Source organism: Peromyscus eremicus, chromosome 11, assembly GCF_949786415.1.
Source record: "Peromyscus eremicus chromosome 11, PerEre_H2_v1, whole genome shotgun sequence".
NCBI lineage: Eukaryota > Metazoa > Chordata > Mammalia > Rodentia > Cricetidae > Peromyscus > Peromyscus eremicus.
The window spans coordinates 62,624,084-62,646,245 of record NC_081427.1 but is presented as its reverse complement, the minus strand read 5'-3'; the positions used below and the strand labels follow the sequence as shown (position 1 = coordinate 62,646,245).

At 38.7% G+C, this 22,162-nt stretch overlaps 1 protein-coding gene across 2 annotated transcripts in view; it reads right to left on the bottom strand.

Annotated features, from left to right (window-relative positions):
* Window positions 1–425: 425 nt before the first annotated feature.
* The window catches only part of Vcan (versican), an 89,145-nt gene continuing 67,408 nt past the window's right edge, over window positions 426–22,162 (bottom strand). For both annotated transcript variants that reach the window (XM_059276450.1, XM_059276449.1), the window contains 3 exons: window positions 6,694–6,838; window positions 1,493–1,675; window positions 426–1,351 (listed from right to left, as the gene is read on the bottom strand). In XM_059276450.1, coding sequence (XP_059132433.1) covers window positions 1,224–1,351; window positions 1,493–1,675; window positions 6,694–6,838 — 456 coding nt within the window. In that variant the 3' untranslated portion in view covers window positions 426–1,223. The remainder of the gene's footprint in view (window positions 1,352–1,492; window positions 1,676–6,693; window positions 6,839–22,162) is intronic.

The window sequence follows — 22,162 nt, the reverse complement described above, 5'->3', positions numbered from 1 at the left end:
ATTGAAAGCTAAATGCTTTTCCATTCTCTGGAACAAACACTTGAAGCATTCTATTCATCACGTGATTGAATCAGGAACAGGGCACCTATATTATAAGGTTTCAAACCGTGAAGAAAGTATAAAAGCTAATGCTGAAAAATGACTAGCGTATTCTATTGATTTCAGGTCTTGGGGAAAATAACATCCAATAAATTAAATCCGTATGGCTTACTTCATTTATTCACGTGTGCTTCACAGCTGCAGCATTCATACATGAACATTCAAAAATTTTATAAAGGATTAAAATGGTTATATGTACAAAATGGAGGTTTTTTTTTTTTTTTTGTAGGAGTGTTGTTTTTTAAGAACCCCCCCACCCTCCACAACAAGGTATAAACCCTTGGTCTACATCCGTTCCAAATGCCTTGCTCTGTTACCTTACCAGCATTAGTGTTAAGAAAGCCATTATAAAGGAAACCTGGTTGAGTTAATAATTAGCACTTTGACCCCTAAAAAAAGTTCCAGGTCATAGAAAAGTCCTCCATTCGGGCCCTTCTTGTGAGTAAAGAAAAAGGGATGTGGCAAAGCAGGGTCACACCCCGGAGCTTCGAGTTTCTTTAATCTCCCATCTGCCATCTCGGCATCAGCTTGGACAAGCAGGCTCCTGGCATGGATGCAGAGACCCAGAAGACTCTGTTTGCTGGCTGTCCAGGAAAGCCGTCCTCAAACTTGCCCACAGTCAATGGGCAGACAAAACCATTTCCAGCCTAAACAAACTATAACAAAGCAGCCAAACCAATGATTAAAGACCTAGTAAGCTCCATAATCATCATTAAATACGCCTGAACTCAGTGTGATGTTTTATTTTTATATACAGGATTAAAATCAACATTAAATCATCTTATTTACACGGCCATCGGTGCTGAAATTGCATTGTTTTTTTTAAATAGTACAGTAGGCTGGCATACAGGAAATGGTCTGCCCTGGAGGCAGAGAGAACTAAAGAAATTAGATAGGCTGGAAATGGGTACTTTCTTCACTCATTCGCTTTCATTTTATTCACTTTTTTTTCTTTTAATTCCATGTTTCATTGAAATTACTTTAAGAGCACAGCAACCCCAAATGACCGGACGGCAGTCCCCAAATCCAAACCAACTGCTAATACTTCTTGAGGTGCTAGGAAAGGCACGGAAAGTCAGGACTTTGGCTGAAATGATGAAGCACGTGTTCGCCATTTTTGAGGATCAGCGCCTCGATTCCTGCCACGTCCGGCTCCAGCGATGCTCGTGTTTTGAAGTGTTTATGGAATTGTCCTTTGCGGATGAGGAATTTTTAAAGTATTTCTTAGAATAAGTCCTTTGGTATGCAGATGCTACATGGAAGAAAACACACAAAGAAAACACAACAGTATTACTTGCTCCATACCCTACACTACCGATACCACCGCCACAAAATGAGTGTGTCTAGTATCTGTTAAAGCACGGTTGTCTGTTCTTTCTAAAGGACCACTTACGGTTCATGCAGGTTATTTTAGGCATTGCCCATCTCCCATTTCCTAGACATCGGATAGTTGGAAGGTGACGCTGAATGAAACCATCTTTGCAGTGATATCTAATCAAGGAGTTGATTTCATAACGTGGTTTCATCTTTCCAAAGGTCTTGGCATTTTCTACAACAGGGGGCTGGCCGCAAGCAACTAAGGAAAAAGGCAAATGGTGTTATTTCCAAGTAATCTAAGTATTTCAATTAGAGTAAGCATCAGAATCCATCTCACTTCTATGTTTCTCCACTGCAGTACCCCACAAACCTCAATCATATACCTTTGCAAAAAGGCATTTATATAGAATTTAAACATTTGAAACAATTTAACATGTTTAGGTTGAGGCTCTGGATATAGATTTATCTCAGATCACGTCATTTTGAGTTGTGTTTTCATTACAATGCAGTATCATTCAATGGCTATATGTTTATCTATCCATCTACAAAACCACCTTTCTGAACTATTTCCCGATTAAAAAGCACCTGTCTGACACCAGTGAGTACCCTACTGGCACTGTCTTTCTTCTGATCTCTCATCTGTATCAACCATTTTGAGTTGGGGTAGTGATGTGTTTGCAAAAGTTAACTATCCTTCCCTGGAAGAAGAAGGATAGTCTTTAACACCAATAATTTGACATACAGACATACACTTCTAAGTATAAATAAAATGTCTGCTCCCACCTATTCTATACTGAAACAGGGAAGGGTGAATGAACAAGGTACTTGCTTTGGTTCTATTTGTCTGTCTGTCCGTTTGTTTGTTGTTTAAGACAGGATGTTATGTAGCCCAGGCTGACCCTGAATTCACTATGTAGTTAAGCATAATATTGAATCCCTGATCATTCTGCCTCTGCTTCCCACACATTGGTAGGACAACCACATGCTTCTGCGCATGGTCTGTGCAGTTGTGGGGGCTGCACTTACGCTTCCTGCCCATTAAGCAAGTGCTCTTTGTGCTGCATCCCCAGCCCCTCAGGCCTCAGTTTCTTAATTAGCTTAACATACATATTTAAATTCTTGTGAAAGGTAATAAGAGTAAAGCTTAAAATACTGTGCTGTATTTTAATTCACAATGGAAAACTTTAACTACTAACAGAGTAAACAATAAGTAGGAATGATAAGAAGTAGATGTAAGACATCTCACTATGTGTAAATCCAAGAAGATGAAAAAATCTGCTCAACTGAATTTGTATTCACTTAGGTTTATTTGGCATGAATACAATTATTTAAACTACTTTTTAAAGATTTATTTATTTATTTTATGTGCATCAGTGTTTTTCCTGCATGTGTGTCTGTGTGAGGGTGTGGGATGCCCTGGAACTGGAGGTACAGCTGTGTACTGCCATGTGGGTGCTGGGAATTGAACCAGGGTCCTTTGGTAGAGCAGCCAGTGGTCTTAACTGCTGAGCCATCTCGCCGGCCCCTATTTTAACTATTTTAAACTGCTAACAACTATTATATTTTGCTATCTATCCCTAGTAGAGGTATAACAAGTATAATTCTTCCTAAATGATATTTCTGACTCCACTTTAACAGGTTCAGCACCATGTGCTAATAACATACACTGTGATGTCTCATAAAATAATATGGCTCTTCAGTAGAAAAGGACAACCAGAAATTGGGTGTTTATACTTCAAAATCTTAATATATTAAAAGTTTATAATTGTTAAATTTGTTTACATACTAGAAGGCTGTTTATAAATACATTGTTTTTCAATGACAAATTCAGGTTTAATTTAATAATTAGTTCTTCCAATTTCCTTCTGCTTTATCCAACTTGCACCTGCACACTGCATTTACTATAATATTAAAAGCTAGAATAAGTCCCAGATAATGGCAAGGATCAGGTAGACTGAGGCTACAGTGATACAGAAGATTAAAATAATCAACTAGGTAATTGATTGTATGTGATTCTGTATTCTGCTGACAAATTAGAAGCTGATTTTTTTTTTCATTTCTAGGAAATAATTACATGATTTCCTCAAAACCATATGTAAAGGTCATAAAAAAATCTAAAATAATCCAGTGAATTTGATAGTGGCAAGATTAAGAAAGTAGGCTGGAATTAGATCCAAACACATAAACTTGATATTTGACAAGAACATGGCAGAGCAGGAAGAAAGGAAGTCTCCAAACATAGATGATCAGGTATTCATATGGCAAAATAGATTGGCTTCCCTACCTCACAGAACACATGGAAAGTCAGTTACAGGTAGCTTAAACACACAAACATAAATGCAAAGTTATAAAACATTCAGCAAACAATACCAATTATCTTTATGATTTTAGAGTTCATAAAGACTTTCTAAAACACAGAAAAGTTGAAATAATAAAGAAACATTAAAAATTATGAATTATCTTCGTCAAAATATATAATATGAGAAGAAAAACTACAAACTAGGAGAAGATATTTACAAATTATGTAATCAAGAGATTAAAAATAAGAATGTAATCAGAACCCCTACAAATCAAAACAGGAGAAAGGAACCAATTCCTAAAAATAAAGAAGTAGCATGAATAAAAAATTAACTAAAGAAGATCCACAAATAACCAATAAATATATGAAAATATATTCAATAAATATCCAAGAAAATGCAAATTAAATCACAAAGGATAATATTTCATACCCACCAGACTGGCCCCAAATTTCCCAAATTCAATAAATATCAACTGTTGGAGAAAAGGTGCCGTGACAGGACCTCTCACACATGGCTGGTGGGACTGTGAGTTGCTACAAGTTTGGGATGTAATTTGCCGTTTGCTAGTAAATCTGATGGCACATAGGTCTTATGACTCAGCATCTTCACTCCTGGAAATATGTCTTACAGAAAGTCATGAAAGTCTACCAAGAGCAAGTTTAGGAATATTGATAGGAATATCATTTATAACAGTAAAAACACTGACTACAACACAGATGGTCCCTGGCAAGAGAACTTATCAATAAAATGTAGTTGCATATAATGAACCACTTGCACAGCAAAGGCAGAGGATATGCAACTACATACATCCACATGCGTAAATCTCAACAAGACAGACTAGCAAAAAAAAGCAAGGGTTAGACTACATATAATATGATTCTCCTTATATAGGTTTCAAAAAAATGGAAACAAATAACCTGTTGTTCTGGGATATTACAGGGAAAGGCAAGGGAACCAAGTCATTATCTCTGGCACGAATTTTGATGAGGAAATAACAACAAAATGGTCCAAAGACAGCATGAAGCAAAGACATTCTTTTAAAAGTACCACTTTCCTATATAGTAAGCATCTGTTCTTAACTGTAGTTAATAATTAGAAGAACTACTTGGATGGGGAGGCTTAAAGGTGTATGAAGTATCTAAAAGACTACGTTTTACAAAACCTGTCAACATTGACATTATAAAGCTCTTCTAGAGCTGTGAAAAGGAATCCATTCTCTAATGAAGTATAGTTAGCATCTTTCAAAACACGTTCCCCATTGAGAAATTTCAAATATAATTGTATTATGCATGTGGATCTTTCTTGGCTCTAGAAGTAAAGTTCTCAACCTGGAGCAAAATTTCCTTTCTTTCTCAACTGTACTCACCCCAGAGAATAGGACCATGTGTAGAGACTTTTGGGTGGCGCAGTGGGGAGAGAGTGTGGAGGCCAGAGTACCACTGGCATTCAGCACACAGCGGGCCAGGAGGATGATAAGTCTTCTGGATTCCTGGACAGTCTATTGCTATAAAGATAATACCCTGTTCAAAGTGTCACCAGTGCTGCTGTGTGGAAACTGCTATAGACCAAACTAGCTTAGGAGACAGCATGGTGAGACCACAAATGAAGAAAGCATGACACTGGGACCATTGGAGGTCACAGAAGGCAAACATGACATTTGGAAAAAGACAAACAGTTTAGTAAAGACTCATTATCCTGGAAAAAGGAAAACAGCAAACATCCGATTTGCTATTTTTACCAGTTCCATGTAGAAGTGCTGAGGAAACGCACAGGCAGGAAAGCTTCCTATGGAGGTAGTGCTTTGGGGTAAGTTCTCCCTTGGGTGAGAGAACAGCAGAGAAGTCATGCACAGAAGTTGAGCTTCCTCTAAGACTGAGACTGTGTGTATCGTAATGTTCTTCCTCCTAATACAGCTTGTTATAGGTGTTAAAGTCTTGCCTAGAAGGTTTAATGTACGGATGTGTGTGTATATGTGTATGTGTGTGTGTGTGTGTGTTTCTATTATTTTTAAATCAAAGAAACCAAATGAGTTCTCCTTTTTGCATTGGCAGTTTGTACTCATTCTCGAGGTGGGTCTTGGTTGGCCTAGGATGCAGATATTCACACTTTAAAAATCACCATCACAATCAGTGTTGAAATTCTTCCATTAAATATCCCCTTGCTTCAGGAAGGTGCCTATACAGCTAGCTATACTCCATGCTACAGACACTGAAACATACTCGTCAACGACAAACACAACATAAACTGAAAGTTCAGCTTTCTTGGTAATTTGTTTTACCCTGCTTAACATTAACCAAGCAGTTTTCGTTCTGGAACTTCCTTTACGGATACCTTTAATGTTTCTTGAGTGTTGAAGGTATTTAATTACAAGGGTAGGGCTATAAACCTATAGTTTTGTTCCATGGATTACAAGTAGAAAATAAACCTCTAAGGGAATGCTTAAAAATTCACATATTAAAAAATGCCCATAAAGACCAAGTAGTTAGTAAAAACAGTGAATGTTTTTGGTTGAAGACTGTAGTGAATACAAGCCTGCATCCCTCTCTGAAGGCATTTTCTCAGTTCTGCATCCTCAACCCATGAAAAACTTGAACAAGAGCCAAGTGCACCAGATCCTCTTATAAAGATAATACTGACTCTTCCGTGATACATTCAGCAGTTTTGCTGGTAATGTCTTTGATACTCTCTTCACCAGAATAAAATATCTACAGACTCTTGGCCAGCAATTTCTTTCTTAAAGATACTACTGGGCAGGTTTCCTGTATAAATGACACCTTTTTATCTTAAGCACCTGAAATCTAAAGTGAGGATGGTACTGAAAACAGACATTTTAATTCTATTGAGGCAGCAAGATCTCCTTAGGCAACAAGAAAGGACAGACCGTGTCTAATTTGCACCTCCAAGGTGAAACCCTTCCTCCCTGGCATCTGCAGCCTGTGGAGATGCAGATTTAGCACCCTGCAGTGGCAGTCCTCACCTGTTCCCTTCTTGCAGGTGTAGGTGAGATGGTAATTGCAGGGAACATCATTCCACTGGCCATTCTCATGCCAAATGATCACAACACAGTCTTCTCCCGAGGAAAAGAAGCTGTCTGGCTGGTTGGGTCTCCAGTTCTCATATTGCTGTAAAAGTGGAGAGAGAAGATCAACACTCAACAGTCAGAGGGTAACACGAGCTCTCCAGTGGCTATCTGATCGGAATGGACTCAATAATTGCTGTTCAACTACACAACTGATACTATTTTCATTGTGAATACTTTCAAACTCTTATGGGAAATACATATATCTCAAAGACTTTGTTGAAAAAAAAATAGCTATTTTTTTGTCAATAAAATGTCCTTGAAAAATTTTGGTCTAGTTAACCCAGATTCCTAAACATGCTATGTGCCCTCGATTTAATAAATTTCATCATTTTATTATTAAATGTACTAATAGTATAAATGAAATAGACAAAATTTTCACAATCTCTCTCTTAATTATGTTTTTTTAGACTGTGAGCATATACAATCTTGTGTAGTTGTAATTTTTTAATGCAATAGAAATAGGTTTTTCCTTATTTTCTAACTATAAAATAATCATTTTCATTTAATGCAAATGCTTTTTTCCAAAACCATTGGCTGAGTTTGCAAAATTTGCAATTTATTTGTGTTTATCTGATATGCCTGTGGTCATGGTTTTTTTTTTCAACATTACAGAATCACTGACTGTGTTTAGTTTATTGTTCTTATTTGGACCAAATAGTCAAGTTTTGCCTTCTGTCCTAATATTTCACTAAGAACATTTATTAAGTGTATGCATATTAACATTAGTGATATGCTTTCAAAATGCATCAAATTATAAATATATGTTACTTGTTCAAAGTGTTCAGATATTTATTTGAATGGTTTTCTGCTACCTTTGCATTTATGTTTTTAGTAATATCTTTTGCTGGTCTCTTTCTCTACACATACACACACACACACACACACACACACACACACACACACTCAAGGTCCTTTAGCCCTCTATCATAGTGTTATATACCATTTATTTAACATTTAATACTGGATAAAGATTTCTAGATACTTGATACTGATTACCTCTTATAATAATTTGAGACAGTTGATAATAAGGGCCTCAGAAATCCCTGAAATAAGTTTCTTTCCTACCTTAAAATGTTGCCTCCATGGCAGTGAACAATTATATGAAAATCACATACATGCCTGCAGAGAGAGAGAGAGAGAGAGAGAGAGAGAGAGAGAGAGAGAGAGAGAGAAGGGAGAAGGAAGGAGGGGGAGAGAGACAGAGACAGAGAAGACAACCATGCCATGAAAAACGCAGGAATCCAGCCCTCCACAGGAGAAAGTATCTGGGTCCCAGCCCTGGCTGTGTTCCCGGCTTGCCCTACAATATAGCAAAGTTTGAATTACCCATCTTTGAAATGAGCAGGTTGTCAACTTTTCCAGATTTTGATTGAAGTGGCACTTAAGGGATATGAGTTTTTGCCCATGAACTGGTATTTTAAAAATATACTAATTGTGTGTTTAAATAACAATACAAATGGCATACCAAACCCATGATTTTGCCAGTATTCCAATATCATTTTTATTTCTCTTTAAATTTATTACAATTTTTTAAAGGCAATATAAAGAAAAATGGGTAGAGAATAAAATTTATTTGTGGATGATGTAAAACTGAAAGCATGTAGGTATTGTTGGCAAAAATGAGGTGCTGGTGAAATGATTCAGTGGATAAAGGTACTTCCTATCTAGGCTGATGACCTTATTTGATCCTGAGAACCTACACTGTAGAAAGAGAAAACTGACTCCTCTAAGTTGTTCTGTCTTCCACAAGTATGCCGTTGTCTACACACGGGCACATGAACATACACACTAAGCCAAGAAATGTAAAGAGGAGGTGGAAAGATGTCCGCAGAGGACCTGAGTTCAGTTCCCACATCAGGCAGCTCCCAGTCTCCTGTAATTCCAGCTCCATGGGAGCCACTGCTGGCCTCCTGGGGCACCTGCTCTCACCTACACATATGCAGAGACAGACAGACAGACCTACACATATACTTAACTTAAACTAATAAAAATAAATACATTTTAAAGGAATATAAAGAAAAGCACTCTTCATGACTGTCAGACTATAATTAGAAGGCCGTTTCCTAGACCGTGGGTTTTCTTAATATGAACGTGTTATGAGTTCTTCTTTCCTGTCTTTCTGGCTCAGCTTGAGTATTGCTCCCTCCCTGCAGCCTGTGCTGAGCTATACCTAGTGTAGGGTCTTATCATGTGTCTCAGCAGTAAGATTCATTCATGTGTGGCCGTGTGAGGTCAGTGCTAAGGAGCCTCCTGAACACGGTAAGCGCAGGCTCCGATACACAGAACAACCAGATGACCAGAGCGGGCCGCACGCACATCTTTCAGTCTCTCCTTGAAGTCAATTTTAAACGCATCTTTGGTTTGAAATTGAGTAAAGATTTTACTTAGGAAATATAGTCAGAACAAAATGGAAGAATACAAACCATCATTCTGAATTTAGAGTATATGACAAAATCTTTCCTTAATCTCACCAGTAGCTGTTTTTATTACCATAAACATGCATATTTCAGACCTGTTTTACTTTCAAATGCCATTTTTTTTTTTTGGTTTGGATGCTTGTAATGTTTTTCATCAAATGTTTCTTTTTAGTTTTTAATCTTCAGAAATTTTTAGTTTTAGTTAGAGAATCTTCCAGGAAATATTTCTTTACTTATGAAACAATTTTGAGTACCAATAGCCCTACACAAAAAAAATAGTGGAAGTTTCACTACTATGACAGAGAAGGACTATAATTTTTCTTCTCACAAAAGAAAAATGACTTTAAGAACTTTGAAAATGGTCAACTTCTGAATTTTTGAGAAAGTAATTTGTAAGTAAATTGGCCCGAAGTTTTAAGACCTGTGTTTCTTTCAACCTCTTAGCTTCATTTGACTTGAATCTCTTCCATCATGCCAATCTAAGACGGGAGATGAGTTTCCTGCAATGTGAAAAATCTTCGAAGAGTGATAGAGCTGTGCTGAGCCATGGAGCTTAATAAACCTGCTTCTCCTCCAAAGAGAACAAAAGTGAGTTCTTAGTTCTCTGAGGAAAACCTACTTTCAGGATTGAGATGAATTTAAATGCTGCCCTAGTAATATGACTCCTGCCATCCTCCAGAGCCTTGGGAAGGTGCTTAGGAGACCCCACCCCCTAAAGCACTAGGACCAGTGGGTTTCCTTGCAGCCAGGAACCAACACTGGCTCTGACGTGGGTTTTTAGGTTTCTCTTTTCCTGTTCTTTGTGTATTTCCCGCCACTTCCATCTGTCATCCCTTACCCTCCATCACCAAGCCTTGTCTGTTTTACATTCTACTTTCATAAGCAACAAAGCAGAGGTAGGAAATTCATGTTCATGCTGCTGATGAGTAATTAAGTGAGGATTTTGAAATGAATGAAGCAGTGTAGGGCTGAAAGATCCTTGGATTCAGAAGTTGGAGAGATGGTGGCAAACCAGCATCTCTGGACATGATAGAACATCCTCTCATCAACTCATGGCAGCTGTGGTTTCCTGCAAAATATCTGGACAAGATCAAGCTCCCAACATTCCAGCATGGATGAGGGGAGGCACACGAGCCCCCATCTCTACTGAGAAGGTATTGCCAGGCGATCTCGGGTGGGGTAGGATGACTACGCACTAGTGGATGGCCCCTCATCCATGTGTATATGGTCAGTACTGCTTGTACTCAGTGGGTGTGAGTGACATTGCACAATCTTTCCTCAACCATCTCTTCCACGCTGCTCATCTGCAGTAGATTTATTCTAACAGTCACTGTACTCTAAGATACTGCATAACTTACCCATCTGTTATCTTTCTACTATGTAATAAAATATATGTTCCATGAGAACTGGTTATTGGCTTATTTTCTTTACTACTTCATCCTGAGGGATTGGAGCTATATATGGAGTACGTGTGGTTTAAGTAGTTTGATATTTAGAAATAATGAACTATACTGAACATTTCCTAACCATCCAATTTACTATCCTATCGAAGACGTCCCTTGCTGATAGCAAAGAACAGAGGAGATTGTAGCCATAATTTAGCCAGTAGAAATAAACTATCTGACAATTCTTGACAATGTATATCAAGAACCTCAAAAAGTTCCTTCTATTAGATCCATAATTCTGCTCCTAATATTCTATTCTAAAAAAACAAAAGCAAAGATAGGAACAATGTTTATGATAAATACTCTTTATAGGAAAGTTAAATGGAAACCGTTATATAGGAAGACCATATTTTGAATAAATTTTGATGTGGCCAGAAAAATGGAATATTATATAACCACAAAATACTTTATTCTTGAAGACTATTTAAAGAAATAGGAATAAAAATTCAGATATAGAATACCAATTCACACATCATTTCAGGTGCCATTTGATGTGTTTATAAGACCAAAAGAAAAATCCAGTAAAAATGTTTTAACATGAGTAATATGTGGTGATATTTTATTTGTGCTCTAATAAATAAAGCTTATCTGAAGATCAGAGGAAAAAGCCAGCCACTATATTAAACACAGAGGTCAGGCAGTGGTAGCACACACCCTTAATCCTAGCATTCGGGAGGCAGAGATTCATCTGGATCTCTGTGAGTTCAAGGCCACACTGGGAACAGAGCCGGGTGTTGTGGCACAGGCCTTTAATTCCCAGCCCTAGTAGAGGTCTGGAGGTCTGTACAAACAGACAGAAGTGATAGAGCTGGGTAGAAAGAGGAAAGTGATGCAGCTGAGCGGAGAGAGGAAGTAAGAGGGCAAGGAACAGAAAGGCATATAGGCATGAATATATAGGAAGTAGCTCCATCTGGAGGCTGAGGAGCTGGCAAGGTGAGGTTGGCTGTGGCTTGTCCTATTCCTCTGATCTCTCAGTTTCCACCCCAATATCTGGCTCTATGTTTTTTATTAATAAGACCGTTTAGCAATTTGTCTTACAGTACTATGACACAAGCTTACCCTATTTTTACATATTTTATAAATTCCACAGAGTAAGCACAGTTATGTTCCCAACCAGTGAAAGCAAATGTTACAAAATTACCTATGCATTTATCAAAAATAGTCACAGATATTCTAGCTGAGCTGGTTTAAGCTAACCTCAGCAGATGCCACTCCACATTCCCAAAGACACTCGACAGCTTTGTGCTCTTTAGCTGACATTTCCTACTGGTCTGAACAGCACCTGTGCCGTTTTCACACTGAAATGAATTCGGGTTCTACGCCAGTGAACTGTTTCTTGGGGCTTAAACTGACAAATGGTATAATAGTCTTTGTGGAGAATGGCGTCTGGCACCTAGCAATGTCCCCAAATGTGTGCCTTTGTTGTTGTATGCCAGAGCCTTGGCTTAGTTGTGTAGGACCAAGTCTTAGTTGTATGGTCTGTATAAGAATGTCTAACGCCTACAGGCAGGTCACACGATTGTCTCCTGATAACTCCACTGTGCCATGTGTCTCGGCAAGGATGCTTCACATTTGGTCCTGTAATTGCCCAATTGACTCAGCAAAGGAAATGACAGTCTGCTGCTTCCTCCTTAATCCCTTTATAGACTTATTTAACTTTTATGGCAAATGAATGAAATACACAAAAATAAATAAATAAATAAATGAAATATGACTGTAGAGTCAATAATGTATTTTTCATAAACATTAAATATTAGGAAGAAGCCCCTCCTGAGGAAATCAATCCAGTTACAATAAAGTAAGCTTCTTATCTTCTCTAGCTCTAGCAGCAAAGTAAGGGTTCTTCAAACAGATAGAGAAAAACCCACCTACCATGGGAAATCTTTTCCTTTACTGGGAGTGATGAATAAGTATCTTGGGTGTTGATATTTGCTTGGTTTTTTTTGGTGTTGTTGTTTTGTTTTTTGTTTGTTTTTTGTTTTTTTAATAAGCTCTCTCTAGATAGCCCAGGCCAACTTCAGACTTGCTTTGTGGTTTTGGATGATCTCTTGTGAATTGACCTGACTCAGCCCACTGCTAGAGTAGAACTGGCTAAGTAGGAGTTATTCTAAGGAGCCAGTGTGGGTCGAGAAGATTCCCTTCAAAATGTTGAACGAGAATGAGTGCTGGCCATATGTCTACCTGGTTATGCCTCTGAGACTTGAGTTTCTCACTACAACCCTGAACTCACGTTGCTTTCAGAGAGAATGCTAAAATTGTTTTGTTCTTTCATTCTGCTCTGATGACAAAGAAAAATCATGACCTAAAACTCAAAGGATTGAAGTGGAGGAATGTCAACTCAGATGTAAATTTTCTTCTGTTTTATTAAAAGATAATTGTTTGACCTAGTATGAAATTGCTTAATGCTTTGTATCATATGAGAGAATTACTCTGGGGGTTCCACTTAAATAGCTAGCTCTCCATAACTGCAAAACCAGTTCTCAAATGACAAGCACTTCAATTAAATTAAATTCAGCTATTTTTCAGCTATTCCTCCCAAACTGAATTCAAATATATCACCTGCCAAAATAATAAAATGGCTGAAAAAAACCCTGGATGAACGCCAACACCTAATAACTATGGTTCTGTTACACAAATCTTATCTCCATATACAGAAAAGTTGTTTCAAACCAACCCTAATGTTGCTGGGAAAACTCAGAGCAGACTAAAGTTGTTCATCTTAGGCTACAAAGTCATAAATGCCTAGTTATTTGTTAAAAATAGTCTTTCTTGTCAAAATTATCCTGCAGGGTCTCTGCAGCCCACATGACCTCCCAGGCTGGCAGCATGCTAACCCCCAGGGAAGGACCTCAGGTTCCAAAGCAACTGAATGGCTTCTTCTTGGAATGGGTGCAGCTACTTCTCTTCCCAGGCTCTCCAGTTCTCCCCCACCTGAAGTGGAATCTGCTTTTGACAGTTTTCAATAATGGACTACAAGGAGAATCTCTGATAATATGGAGCCTAGCAAGTCAGAATACCTATTCATACACAGTAGGTGATGTTCTATCTTTTAAAATATTTAACACATGGCTGTGATCAATGGTACCAAAATCTGGGTAAATAATCAACGTCCCAAGGACAGCTAACAAACTGAGATGATACAGTGTACCTAATTCACCCTTCCATATACAGAAATGCATAACTGCCCTTCTACAAAGGGTTATTAAAAGCTTTTCTTTTTCTAGATCTATATAAGACTTAGAAATAAACAAGAAGTTTTCTCTAGTCCTTAAAAGGGGGGGGGCAGAGGGAGTAGGCTTGGGTTCAGCTTTAAGCACTGCTTTCATTGGAAAAAAGAAAACAAGGTTTTCAGGCAGCTACTGCTGTGGTGATTGGCATATTGGATTAGTCTTTAGTTGACACAAACAAAGACCAATTAAACTCTGAGGAAGTGTGTGAACATCTGGGTAGCGAGGACCACAGACAGGTGTAAGAAAGGTTGATAGGGGAATGTCTTTCTGAATGCTGCGAATATGTGTTGCTCTGATTGGTTGATAAATAAAGCTGTTTGGCCCACGGCAAGGCAGCTTAGAGGCAGGTGGGAAATTCAAAGAGAGAGACAGGAAGAAGGTGGGGAAAGACGCCAGCCTGCTGTCCAGGAAGCAGCACGTAATGGCACACAGATAAAGCCACGGAACATGTGGCAACATATAGATTAACAGAAATGGGCTGAGTTTAAGTATAAGAGCTAGTCAGTGGTAGGCCTGAGCTAATGGCTGAGCAGTTTTAATTAAAATAAGCTTCTGTGTGTTTACTTGGGTCTGAGCAGCTGCAGACCAGGTGAGACACAGAAAAACTTCCAGCTACAAAAGGTTCTTAAGTATAAACTGATACACCATTTTCCCCCATGCACCACTCCAAAATAATACTTGGTTTTTCTTTTGTTGTTGTTGTTGTTTTTGTCTATACTAGGAATTTTTAAAGAAATCTTGAGAGAAGAAGCAGGAGAAGCAGGAGGAAGGGTGGGAAGAGGGGGTGGTAGTGTCTGGGAGGAGTTAGAGAGAGAGTGGATATGATCTACATATACCACCTCCATTTATGAAATTACCAAAGAATACAGAATAATATTTTCAAGTGACTTGAGGAGAGGAGTAGGGGTGAGGGTGATCAAAATACATTGTACAAAACTCTCAAAGCATTAATAATGTGGCAATAAGTAATCTAAAAGTCCGTCTTGAAAAGTAAATTTCAATTTGAAGATCAAAATCTTTAGGACACAAGTTAAGGAATTCGTAGAATACTAAAATATCTAGTAAGGGGCTGGAGAGATGGCTCAGTGGTGAAGAGCACTTGGTACAGATTCCCAGCACCCACATGGTAAGCTAGAGGTCAGACATCACATCTTGTGTCATCCTCTATTGAACTCTGGAGGCACCTGGCATGTATGTGGTGCACATACATACAAGCAGAAAAAAAAATACACACAAAAATAAATCTAAAAGAAAACTTTTAAAAATACCTGGTTTAGATCTCTTTTACCATCACCTTAAAACTAAGATTTTTTGAGCTACAGAGATGGCTCAGCAGTTAAGAGCACTGGCTGCTCTTTTAGAGGTCCTGAGTCCAATGCCCAGCAAGTACATGGTGGCCCACAATCATCTATAGCAGGATCTGATACCCTCTTCTGGACTAAAGGCGTACATGCAGATAGTGCACTCATACATTAAATAAATAAATGAAAATTTAAACAAACAAAAACTAAGTCCTTTTAAGTAATTAGAGGCCATTGCCAAGAGAGGGAGCCCACCCCACACTGCTAGAGGGCCAGGGACCAGAAGCTGTCAGCCCAGAAACCTAGGAAAGAACCAAACATGACTGGCCAAAATAAGAAAGAAGTCAATGAAATGATTCCTAATAATATTCTGCTATACTTCTAGTAGACCAGAGCCTAGCCAAATGATCATCAGAGGGGCTTCTTTCATCCAGCAACTGATAGAACCCAGAGACAGACGTTAGACAGAGCTCACAGAGATCAAAGTGACAATCAGGGAGCCTGCATGGGTCTAAAATAGGTCCTCTGCATATATGTTACAGTTGTGTAGCTTAGTATTCTTGTGGGACTCCTAACAGTGGGAGCGGGGAGTGTCTCTGACTCTCTTGCCTGCTTTTGGGACCCTTTTCCTCCTAGTGGGTTGTCTCACTCAGCCTTGATATGAAGGGATGTGCCTAGTCTTAATGCAATATGATATGCCATGTTAGGTAGATATTCCTGGGAGGCCTGCTCTTTTCTGAAGGGAACTGGAGAAGGTGGAGTGGATCTGGGAGAGAAGGGGAGTGAGGGAGGGAACATTGTTGTGGGGATGTAATAGATGAGAAGAATAAATAAAACCTTTAAAAAGAATCTGAGCAGTAGCTAGCGTCCTTCAGATTCTTTCCACTTGACCTTACTTAACTTGGTCGATAACCACAGTGAAAATCAATAAGCCCTGGTTTTCCCAATGAATCTCTCTCTAGAGACTGTGGCAGTCTCTTCTGCTGGCTCCTGGCCAGTACAGTGTGGAGAAGAAAAGGAAACAGAGTTGTCATAGACATGAAATGATATTGCATTTCATCTGCAAGTGGGCCATAGCTTTGAGATGTACCTTTGTTTCATACGCACACACAAACACATGCCCGTGCACACAAGCATGCACACGGGTCTACTCATATAGCCCTAGTAATTATTGGCACCTAGGGTGTGTGTGGAAGAATTTGAGGGTGTCCTTAGGCATCAGACTTGTGTAGCAGAGGAATTTCTGCTGAAATGTTTTAGAGGAGCCCCACAATAGCCAGAGGAGTAGACGGAAACATTCCTTGTGAGGGGGAAAGTCAGAACTGCCTCTCATGCAGACTTGAAAGCTAATGGACACTTGGTAAACGTGGGCTTCCCATCACAGACAGATGAAATTTGTGCTGCTGGTTATCTCAGATATCACTGGCATCGGAAGTCCTGAATCTGTGACTGCAAAGACCTCATTATATCTCTCTCTGTATCCACCCAAATATTTAGCTATAATTCTTCAGCTTACATGCCATTATGTTTTATACTTTAAAATTCAATATACTTTGGATTTCCTAGAGTAATTAAGGAATATGTTTTGGAACTATTTTGATAATGCTAAAAGCATTTAAATACCATACACACCCTATTGGTAAAAGTAATCTTGACAACTTTCCAGGGATAATTTTGGGGAAAATTTACTAAACTTCCAAGCATATGACTGCCTGATAGCTTTATGCTATGCTTGAAAACTATCTCATTTTGCATTTAACTATAGAGTTTACAATATTATACATTTCAAGGCTATAGAAAACTAAACAACATTCTTGCATATTGTAGTGGCATTCATTTTGAAATACAAAGCATAATGTGACCACTAGGTGGTGACATAGACCACTCATCATGGTCATACCTTTTTTTGCCAGCATTTAGAATCACAATTATTAACTCCGCATGGAGAAAAAAAATTTAAAGGTTCATCTGTGACATGTTCTCCTAGTTTTGTGAAAGCTCTCAGTACAAGAAAGACCTTGGCTAAACAGTAACTTCTAATCCCATGCTGTTCTGTTATTGACTACTATATCTGCCTTAAGAATTTTCTGCCTAAAAGAAGCGCCTACAAAAGCTTGTTTTTCTGTGTTCCTATTAATAATTAATAGCTGATGATTTACATCAATGGTAAATTTTATCAGAAGTAAGATCATATCTGGTCTATCCACAAAACATCTTTACAGCAGGACTGATAAATAATTATGCACCAATGCACAAAAATGAAACACCTGCTGTGTGAATCTGAAAACGTATGTTCTAAAAATATCATACCTGTAGTGCAAGCTGAATTCTCTGTGCCTGGGACCCACTATACCACTACTAAACTCTGAGAGCTACAAACAAAATCCAAATATAGCCCATGCCACCAAGGTCAAGCAGATTATTACCAAAGAATACAAGCAAATTCTGTATATAAAACATTTTTGAAAGAGGGTGGGTACTTACAACTCTCTCTCTCTCTCTCTCTCTCTCTCTCTCTCTCTCTCTCTCTCTCTCTCTCTCCACACACACACACACTCACACACACACACACACACACACGCACGCAAAAACATGTCACTTTTGTAAGAGCCTGGGTACCTACTTACAACACACACTCACACACACACTCACACACTCACAGAGATGCACACACACTGATCAGTAGTTAGCTTTTCACTAGATAACCTCTAGAATCAATGTCGGTCTTTCGAACACAAGGCAAATGGTTATCTGAGAAAAAGGCACAGGGACCGCCTATGACAAAAATCAAAACATTTGGTACCATTCAAATGTCTTCCCTCCTGGTTAGCTCTGGTACACAATAGGCATTTGTTTGTAGTCTGCAGGGGTCACATTTAACTGTTCTGCTTGAACGAGGCAAATGCCTTCCCTACAAGGTAGGTATACCCTCTTTTGATCCATGCACTCTGGTCTGGGTCATGATTTATTTATGTTTCACTGGGGGTTATGGTTTTTCTGTTATCATTTAGTTGAACCCACAACTGAAAAAGAAAAGAGCAGCTTTGTTTCAGAGCAGAAAGAGGCATTTGTCTGGGTGTTGCTACCCACTGGAAGCCTGCAGTTGGATTCCACCAAACTGAATACGCTGAAGGGAAGGAAAATTAACTTGGGGTCTCCAGATAGCTGTTAAAGTGGCAATGTGCCCATTATTTTCCTAGCTGGTGAAGTTCTGTGCAGGAGAGACAATCTGGCCACTCTTGAGTACAGCACTAATCTTGGGAAATGTGTGAGTTCACTGCCTGACAAAGCAGCAATTATCCACAGCATTTCCAGAGGGATGTAAGTGACTCCCACTGTGAGACCACTGTGAGACAGGGGCCCCAGGCAGAGCCCCGGGGAGCAACATGCACTTAATCCACACAAAGCACTGTGCCAGGGGGCTCCTCCTCTGCTCAAACTTGTTTGCACAAGTCGTCAGTCATGAAATGCTAAGGAATTAAATGCCGGAGAAAGTGCCAAAGCCACTCAGCTTCTTTCTCTTTGCTTTTTCCATGGTTATGCATTGCCTTAAAGTAATTAGCAGTTAAATTTAAACATGTGCATGTGATTCCAAAGTTTCCTGTGGCCGTGCTGGAAAAGGGACCCCTGCATTCATTAAGTTTTCTTCACTTGCCGGACAAACTTGTCAATTACAAGTTGATTTTCCAGTGATGGCAAACACTGTATTTCAGTGATTTAAACCATCATTAAACATCTGAGCACCAAGAACAAAAGGTATAGACATGAGTCTTATGCCCTAGAACCACACTATGACTCATAATATCCTGCATGTAAGTTCAGAAGAAACATCTGTTGATTCAAATCAAATTAAACCACAACAGAAGTAAAATTTTTCATTAACAATGTCGTGGTCTTCGGTAGAAAGAAATCTACAGTCTTCTACTCATGACTAATATGTTAAAGGCTGAAGAGAGAGCATATGTTTTTCTTGGCTTTTGGGTTAATATAATGAAGCCTGCAAAGTTTAACATAATTAAATTAATATTGACATGCAGTGTGACTTGTTCACAAAGATGTGGCATTTGGCTTGGAGCTAAAACCACATCACAGATGAAGCATGCACAAATATCTTTTTTAAAAGCCTTCTAAGACTTCCTAGTTGAATATGTCAAACTCAAAGATTCTTTTGTAGGAGAACATAATTTTAAAAATATTTTTATATTTCACTGACACACAATAATATATGTTTTAACATACAGTATAATATTTCAATACACGGAAACAACATGAAATAATCACATTAGAGTATCTGATCACCTTAAACATTTATTATCTCTTTGTGTGAAAACTCAAAATTCTCTCTACTTGTTACTTTGAAAAATATTGTTTGAAAACTTATATATATATATATTTTAAATATAATTAAAACTTATAGATATTATTTTAAAAACATATATATGTATATATGAGGATTTTATTTGGGATCATTTTCTGTCAAATCATATACAACCGTTTCTTGTGGTTGGAAACCTATGAACAAGTCCAGCACCAGTTCCCTTTTGTTGCCTATGATGTACAGGAGACAAAGGACAGAACCTTTGGTGTTTGTGAAAGGACAGTAATGGAACATTACTGCAGAAGAAAGGGTAATGGTTTATTGTCTGTGATTTCTTACCACCTTTCTCTGTTCCTTTAGAATGTCTCTCTAGGTTATAAACTATTTTTGTATGATTTCTATTCATTTCAAAGCTATTTTTCCCCACAATGCACTGTTTGTCAGACGTATCTGTCTATTTTATGAAAAAAGGGAAAGGATCTCTAGATGTAAAGGCAAGCCCACACCAATGTGGCTTTTTCTGTGTCACAACTCTAGTAATAGGTTGGTGAAGAAGGGAGCGGATTCATCAGAATTCATGTTAGCGTGACAATATTAATCACACTTACTAAAATGGGGAGGGAGATTCAGTCATTGCTCAGAAGTACTTTTCCATAAAATGGCAATTAAAATTAATTATACTATTAGTTAACCTACTTTAGTCTACAGTACAACTCTCAGGTGCAAGCTAAGATGGTTAGAATTAGAAATATGACATTTATAGCCCTGTGATTCAGTAAACTTATTCTAGAACTTACTGGAAACACACAGGTTTGAGGAAGACTCCATAACCTCCCTACAGTTGACTGGACAGTGAAGGGAGAGATCTAGGATGGCTTGTACTTAAGAAGCCAACAGCCTCTGAGGGCTCCACAGAGACTACTGACAAAGCAGGATTGACAGACATAAACATGTGAAAGGCATGTAGAAATTGCCAAAGAATGAAACCAGAGAATTTTTTTTAATCAAATTTTCCAAAAGCTTCCTAGCTATTGTAGGAAAGTGAATTTCTAGTTGTTTCCCTTCCTTAATCTCTGGACATCCATTCAAAGTGCCATGTCCTTTGAAGTAGTTTCATCCATGCCTCTGATGTGTGAATGTAAACACTACTAGGGTTGGGAGTAGGCTAACCACAGTGAGGTCAATGCATGCCATGGGGAGTCCCCTTCCCTTATAAGAATATTATTCCCGGGGGTCAAAGAGAAATAAATAAATATGGACGGAGCTTTAAATCTAAGGCCCACAGCTTAATTCTCAACCCCTTGTTGAGTGGAGCAGGGAATCTAGTGTGCAAGGTATTCCAATGTATTGAGATGAACTTAGAGCAAGAGTTGAGAATATGCTTAGCATTGGGGCAAATGTATGGAAATCACAATAATCAGAGGTCATGATTCACTAAAAGATTTGATAAACCTGTCTGCCTCCATCTTGGACTGAGAAGTCATCTTTTACCAAAAACAAGCTAGGTTTATTTTGTTTATGATTAATCTTGGTTTCTCAAGGACTGGGCTGTGCCCTACCTGTAACCTTAACTACAAATGATTCTGTACTGCCTGTTTCAGGAATGAACAACCATGCTGTTGTTTCAGAAAGTTATGATGGCCACCTTGTTATGACCACCTTGCAGCCATGCCTCTGCTTCAGGAGGTTGTTATGACCAACTTGTTGTGCTTACGTTCTGCTTCTGCAACTCCACCTATTTGCCTGCCAAGTCCCCCATTTGGAAAGCCCCTACTCCTGAGTTATAAAAACCCTATCTTCACCCTGTCCAGTGCTGATCTCTGGAACCCTGCCTTAGTGAGTGGCAGCCCATGTGCACGAATAAATAAGCTTGCTTTAATTAGTTTGGCCATGGATTTATACTCGGTGGTCTTTCACCTCAAATCTATGAGATCAACAGATTGTATCTTAAAATATAGCAAATGGAAGTGGTATGCTTTGTCTGCAGTGCTGATCGTTGTTAGAATTTCACACCGAAAACAAGGGGAAGACACTGAATGAAGAATCTTAAGAAAGGAATAAAAGCCCTAAACAGGGTAACTCCATCAAATTGCTCCCCTCAGAGTCCAGGGCACCCCACAGAAGGGGATGAAAAAAGTATAATGGTCAGAGGGGATAGAGGACACCAAGAGAACAAAGCCTTCTAAATAAACATGATCAGGACATGTATGAACTCAGAGAGAGACTGAGGCAGCATTCACAGGAACTGCATGGGTCTTCACTAGATGGGGTCCTTAGAGCTAAAAGGAGAAGTGGACAAATGCTCCATCCCTAACACAGAAGCTATGTCCTATTGAAAACTACTTGAGAATGGAAATTTAGTTTGCTCCAAGGGAGTCTTGCTGGGAAACAAACTGCTCTTAAGGGCAGGCTGCATATCCAGCAGTAGATAGTCAACAGAAAATGAACTCCACAGCATCTTTGGAGGTTCCTTGTTTCACAATGTCATGTCAGGACTCCTCCTCCTTCTTCTTCTTCTCCTCTTTTTCCTTCATTCCTTCTCTCTCTCTCTCTCTCTCTCTCTCTCTCTCTCTCTCTCTCTCTCATTGGTGTTGTTTAAATTTTCTTATTTTTCTTTTTCTTCTCTCTTCTTACCCTACAAGTCCTTTGCGTA